Genomic DNA, 6,808 nt, shown 5'->3' with positions numbered 1-6,808 from the left:
TGTTCTTCAGGTGACCTGCAAAACAGACACCGTAAGCTCGTCACTGAGAAGGGGGGGTTCCTCCTTGTGACCACCCTCCGGCGTGAGAATCAGACTAGATTGCTCTGAATATAAGTGTATATTAAGAGATTGCTAGAGAAGATAAGATAGTGATATATCAGATGATGTCCTTACCATTCCAAGGTGTTGGAGTATTTATAGCCGAATGTAGGTTTCCTAGAAGGTACAGCCGGCTGAATAGTATTCCTGTTCTACCAACAGTGGGCTACGCACAAGCCATGCTGGTTGGTGGATAGGCTGCGGCCGATAGTGACAAGGTCGGCTGTATACTGTTCCTTTACTGCCGGCTATGCACTGTTCCACCAACTGTAGGCTGCGCACGTCCCATAGTAAGGGTTGGTGAGTAGGCAGCGGCTAATAGTGACAAACAGTACTAGAGGGTGCTCCTCCTCGTACTGTTGTCGGTGAGCTGTCACCCTGTGATTGGTTCATGGGCTGTTTTGGTCAGATCGTCTGTTTTGCCCATACCTTGGCAGGTATAGTACAAAAGATCTTCCAGAAGCATACGGACTGGCTCATTTGGGTGGGAGTATTCCCGCCTTGCTCATTCCTTCAGGTGACTACTGAAGTAGCAAGAGTTAGTGCCTTGTGCGTGTAGCCTTGCTATTAGTGCGGGTAGCCTTCCCTGATGGCTTGTATCCGCAACTGCGGGAACAAGCGGGGTACTTCACCATTGGGAGGCTTTCCCTGCGAGTACAGCTGGCGTACTGCGTGTAAGGTCTTCTCTGAGCATGGTGGGTCCTGCGGAAGCAGTTGGTCGTTGCGCAGACGTCCCTCTTCAAGGTGAGTCTTGCGGGTCCAACTGGGCTCTGCTGGGACCTACCTCTTCAAACATTTTTACCATCTAACTGGAATTAATTTTACTAAACTTTACCATTTTCTTGTAATTTGACTCCACGTCGTCATGAACAATTTAAAAGTGTCGATTACGTGGTTGATGATGAAACTTGTTTTTCAAGTGTACGTGAAACTTGTTTCAGATGCTTTGTATCCAAAGCGAAAGAGACTGATCTGAATAGGCCAGTTTAGAAGGGCTAAGAAAGCTTTTGATAAATTATCTAATATCATATCTTTTGAGGCAGTCAAACAGACGAAAAAATACGATTTAGTTTGTGGTCAACAGGTAAACAACTTCACTCAATGGTGAACGGTTTGGTCTCGCCTTCACCAAGTGACATAATCGCCACCTATGGTTTAGCAAATGTTGTTTTCACAATGGGCTTTGTTCAAATGTTTATCTTGTGGGTTCGAGTGGCTGCAATTCCTTGTCAAAACAGAGGTTTCCATGTACTAGTTTCTCGATACCAAACCAATATTTATGGTGTGATCCTTTGTTGGTGATTCATGTTTGGGTCATCAATGAATCTAAGAAATGATGCATACGGGAATTGGCTGTATCCGTTCGAGTTCCAACTAAGGCAAGTGTTCCATTGAATAATCTCGTGTCCGTTGGGAGGTCTTGATATCTTGTCTAAGGCATGATCTTGAGGATCACACATGGATAACGGATTTTTGGCAGGTAAAGCTTTTATTTAAAATTGCTTCTTTATAGAATGCGCCCATGAATATACAATGGATGTATATATGATCTATATCACCGATTCATCGGACATGACTCCTAGAGGTGTCCTATGTAGTTCATCTATATCACCGATTCATCAGACATGACTCCTAGAGGTGTCCTATGTAGTTCATCTATGCCCTAGCTTTTATTTCATTTATTTGAGCAACCTGACCAGAATGTTACAAGATAGGTTATGTTTACTATTTGATATGTTAGTTATGATGATAAAAACATTATCATGATCACAATATATCTAAATCTTGTGATTCAAAAGATTGTATATGTTAATCGTAAATTTCGGACAAATTTCAACTTGTCTGACTCTTAATGAATTTTCTTCTTATCATTTCAGTTCTTTAGCTAACATTTTTTTTCGTGCTTGACATGAAACACGACTCAGATCGATCTGCTTATGAATCGAATAATGAAGAAAGTAGATATATAATAATATTTGAAAGGGAAGTGATTTACCTCATTCTTGGGCTAGCCCAAACACCAGGTAGGATTTAAAAATATCTGTACCCGTTATAATAATAACAACAACAACAATAATAATAATAATAATAAATAATTTAAAAGAACATTAAATCTCTTGTATAAACACATGAAATACAAACAAGTTTAACAGAAAGGACATTAGATATTTGTAACACATGTAAATTAGGTAGAGAGTTCATGAGTTCTTGCTGCTATCTTTGGCCCCTAACAACTATGAACAGCATAGAACTTGGTCACAACCTTTCTCACCTCTCTTTACCAATGGGCGAACCATGGACCCCAAAAGATTTAAACCTTAAACCCTCTTTTTAACTTAGCTTTGATCATAGACGTTTAATTTAGAATAAGAAACCGCACACACGCACATTCACATGGAGTTAGTTCTTCGACGAAGTCTTGGTGGTCTTCTCTTCTCCACAACTGGCATAAGGTTCTCCATTAACTGGATCTCACAAGAAGTCAAAGCAAATGTTGTAAAGTTGTACATCTACATCAATATAATTCCATATTTTGTTGTACTTAATGACAACCAGCCATTGTAATCACTTATTTTATATGTTTAATACTATTTAAGGGTAGTTTTGTCATTTATTATATGCAATTTTGTGATTAAATATATCATATATGTAAGCGTAAGTTTACATATGTATAATAACCAATTTATATATATCTAATCATAAAATAAACAAATAAAATGATTGGTTGTTAAGAGTTGTTATATTACTTGGAAGTTTTGGAATGATCCCGATCCCGTGTGTGTGCGTTTGTGTGTGTGTTAAAAATTTTTATCAACGATGACGTCAACCAGTTTTAAAACAAGTCTAACGAGTGGACTGGTAAGGTCAAATCGTCTCAAATCTGGATCTTTTCATAACCAGATCGACCATCTTAGGCAGCTTTACAGTGGACCACTGGTAAACTTGTTTAAAACTGGTTGACGTCGAAGTTAATTTAAATTATATATTATGTTAAAATTTTGTATAAACTATGTCGTCAACCAGTTTTAAAACCAGCCTAACCAGTGGACTGGTTTTAAAAATGGAGGAGGACGGTATGGTTATGAAAACATTGATATTTTGGACAATTCGGTTACCAGCAGGATTAGGGTAGGCCACAGGAGGTGGTATAGATATCATGCATTAACATGAAAGCACCTACCCACCCACCCAACAAACACCATCCAACACACACCCTTTCTTATTATACCAGACATGGAACTTTCCCTCATCTTACAATTTACATATATCTAAATACATAATCTTGTTTAATTAAATATATGTGCATTACCAACTTACAAATATTTCTTTTACATATCAACATTCTTTATCAAGTAACCATTTATAATATTTTCATTTTGTCCCACAAGGAGGCGTTTTTTTCAAATCATGTCATAGACGCCCTTTTTAAACCCAAGGTTAAAACCCCGTAACCGTTTAATCATTTAGGTTGGATTTTAGTGAATTCCCGGTAAGTGATCATCCTCTCTCTTAATAATCAGATATTATTACCGGGTAAAAAAAGTTTTTTTTTTTTTTACATAAATGTATGAAAAAACAAAGACCACCACCTAAATCACCATTGCTTTTTCTGAAAACAGAGAATCTTAAATGAATTTACTGATAAGTTTTACATGTTTCTGTACAGAATGTAAATGATTCTGATTAAGTTTGAATATAAATCAACCACTAGCTTGGTCTAGTGGCAAAGGTGTATAACCTTTAACCAAATGGTTGTGGGTTCTAGTCTCACTTGAGACATGAGGATAAAATAGATGGAAAAAAAATAGTTGTTCAAAAAAAGTCATGCCCACTTTGGTAAGGTGGTTTGGATGTGAAATTGGAGCTAAATCCCTAGAGTGTACAATTTTAAGTTCAAAAAAAAAAAGTTTGAATATAAATTTACTTGATTTCAAGATCAAAACTGTTTAATATGTCTCTCTACATAATATAGAAAAAATACTGATAAGTTTTAAGTAATAAGTATAAATCTGCTGGACAATCATCTCCTTTTTAATTTTATTATTTTTTATTATGACTTGTAAAAATAAAATTAAATAAAGGAGTCAAAAGCTCTTTTAGATGCCCCAACCACCATTAACTGGTCCTGATCATTATTTAAGTTTCCTATGTGGATACCTAGTAATCTAGTCTCCATTAAAATCAGCAAAAAAAAAAAAGTAATCGCCTAATTTTTTTTTAAAAATGAACCCAATACGAAATTCCAGTACTTGGATTTGGTCTAAACAAGTTTGGATTAGCTTCGGGTCGGAACCACAAACATGCTTAGCTAACCTGGTTGTGGCTGTGTCAACCCGGCAGGTTTTTGGTTGATCCAGTTAGCCCAGAGATATAAGTTTTCAAAAATGTGTTTTATGTAATAACTTAAACTATTTGGATATTTTGAAAGCAAAATTTAAAAGCATTAAAACAAATCAGCAAAGTTGAAACATAATTGCTTCCAAAAGTAAAAATAACATGTAAATTAGCTATTTTCAAGCATTAAAAGTGTAGGGTTGTGTTCTGTAAACTTGACCCGTTTAGCAGCCCTAGGTAAAGTACTAAAGCACAATTACTTAAAAGTTAAAACACAGAATCATTATTGAGGAATCCAATAGAATAAGAATCAATGGAAAATGATGATTGATGACTAACCTGCTTTAGCCTCTCTTTGTTCAGTTCATCCAACAAGTAGATTTACCATCCACAAACTATAAGAACAATGCTTAACAGTTTAATAATCAAATCATCAAAAACAGAAAACCATACCACTTCCTTCACCAATCTTGCATGCTCCTCTTCCCATTGAGCCACCAGTGACTCCAGTTCCACAGTATAAGCCTGAAATTTCACAAACACACACAACTTTATTTTAAATCCCAACATAATGATAATAATAACAACAAACAACAACATATATACGTGTGAGAATCAAGTAGTGTAATTGATATTTACAATTACATCATAGTGTAATTACACTATAATTTTTTATTGTTTTATCCACTCGGTCCAACTAACGATACTTTAACTTTTAATCGAACCTGTTTGCGCTCTCTGGACCTGGCAGCCGACTCTCTGTTCTTAATCATCCTCCTCTGCTTCTGCTGCGTCGCCTTATCCACCGGCGGATCTTCCACCACCACCTTCCTCTTCCCCCTACCGCCCTGCGGAAACGAACGACCAATTACACCGTTACCGTTACCGGCGACAATAACCGGATCGATAACTCCGGTATACTCCGGCACCGGCAGTTTCGACACGTCCTCTTCTCTAACAGCTCCGGCTTTGGTGAGGAAATCCTCTAACGTCATCTCGGGATCACCGGCGATCTCCTTCCAGCCGTCGTCCACCGCCTTTCCCTCCTCGTAAATGTTCTTCAGCAGATCGTCCATGTTCATCGACATCAAATTGCCGCTGTTGTGATCGGAAGCCTGATGATGATGATGACGTTGCAGATCCTGGTTCGCAGGCGATGATGACACCATCACCTTCGACGACGCCATAATCATTCAAATTGAAACGGATTTTACAGTCGGAATTAAAATTCAGTTGAGAGAGAAGTTGTTTTAAGTCCGAACGAACGAGACTATCGCCGGCAGTTCGGAACTTGTACTAATAATAATAATATTGTAGAGAGAGAGAAAAAAAAAACACAGGCGTTGTGGACGGTTTTGTCCTCGTTTGTCGGATGTGAAAATTGAATTTGGTGGGGGTACTTTTGTCATTTTGTATTATGTTTATGCCTGTCTAAGAAAGCCGGCAGGTATGTGTCACGGGCAAATGCGTCTTTAAATTTTCTTCTTCTTAAATTTCTATTAAAACAACAATTAAATTAGCTTTTTGGTTCTTTTGGTATTGGACGTATTCTACCGTAATTAAAGTTTAATTTATAGTGGGTACCAAAAAGATTTAAATACCTTTAAGAACTATCAATCTCTTCAGATTTCACCCGCGTAACATATAAATCACCCGCATAATTCAAGATAAAGAAAGAACAATAATAAATGCTAGAGACTATATGCGGGAAGATCCAGACGTCCTCAGAAGTCATCCGCAAGATACTGTTCCCACCCGCGAGGATGACCAGAAGACAACGTCAAAGGACAGCCGTAATTAACCAACTCCTTTCTATAATATTTACCAAGATCCTTTATTGGAGAGCACGAGACCCAACAGCCAATAGAAGAATGACAGTTGGCCAGATTGTTACAACCATGCACATGGCTAAGGTTAGCTCGTCCTATCACATACAGACACGTGACATGTTGTTACAACCATACACATGGGTTATATAGCTCGCCCTATCATATGTGGACACATGTCTAGACGGTTATTAGAGCATCTTCAATAAAGGGACAGTTGGGCCAATCAGATCCCCACATCCTTCGACTATAAATACCTTCACCATCTCCATGAGGTATCCATTCACTCCCAACTATCTACTCTAAATACATAAAGTACTTTCTATCCATCGGAACTGTACTTATTCTCACGCAGGAGGGTAGTTACGGGAAGACCCCCTCTTGTCCTTCCCTTAACGAGGTCATGGTGGTTGTTTTGCAGGTTTATGTCATTGGACTTGGGAGATCGGACTCATATCGTTGATTAGTATTTACTTGAACCGTACCCTGTGGATCCATCGGATTTAGGCCCCTTAGGGGATTAGATCTGTGTTTCTTCATTGGCGTCA

General features: G+C 38.0%; 1 protein-coding gene across 1 annotated transcript; it reads right to left on the bottom strand.

Moving 5' to 3' along the window:
* Positions 1-2,192: 2,192 nt before the first annotated feature.
* Positions 2,193-5,897, bottom strand: LOC143588067 (bZIP transcription factor 12-like). Its single transcript, XM_077069178.1, has 4 exons — positions 5,160-5,897; positions 4,890-4,959; positions 4,774-4,805; positions 2,193-2,564 (listed from the first exon to the last, which is right to left on the bottom strand). The coding sequence occupies exons 1-4, from the start codon at positions 5,625-5,627 to the stop codon at positions 2,490-2,492; spliced, it is 645 nt and encodes a 214-aa protein (XP_076925293.1). The 5' UTR covers positions 5,628-5,897; the 3' UTR covers positions 2,193-2,489.
* Between the last annotated feature and the right edge of the window lie 911 nt (positions 5,898-6,808).

The sequence above is a fragment of the Bidens hawaiensis genome, unplaced genomic scaffold (genome assembly GCF_021521415.1).
Source record: "Bidens hawaiensis isolate Kalapana, Puna unplaced genomic scaffold, B.hawaiensis_p1.1 tig00035965_1, whole genome shotgun sequence".
Classification (NCBI taxonomy): Eukaryota; Viridiplantae; Streptophyta; class Magnoliopsida; order Asterales; family Asteraceae; genus Bidens; species Bidens hawaiensis.
Note: the sequence above shows the minus strand (reverse complement) of the source record. Positions and strands in the feature narration are given on the sequence as shown.

Coding starts and splice junctions, on each gene's coding strand:
- LOC143588067 (XM_077069178.1), bottom strand. CDS start 5,627: ATGATTATGGCGTCGTCGAAGGTGATGGTGTCATCATCGCCTGCGAAC. Junction 4,806..4,889: donor TGCAAGATTGGTGAAGGAAG/TGGTATGGTTTT, acceptor AAATCTACTTGT/TGGATGAACTGAACAAAGAG. Junction 2,565..4,773: donor ACAAAGAGAGGCTAAAGCAG/GTTAGTCATCAA, acceptor TGTGAGATCCAG/TTAATGGAGAACCTTATGCC.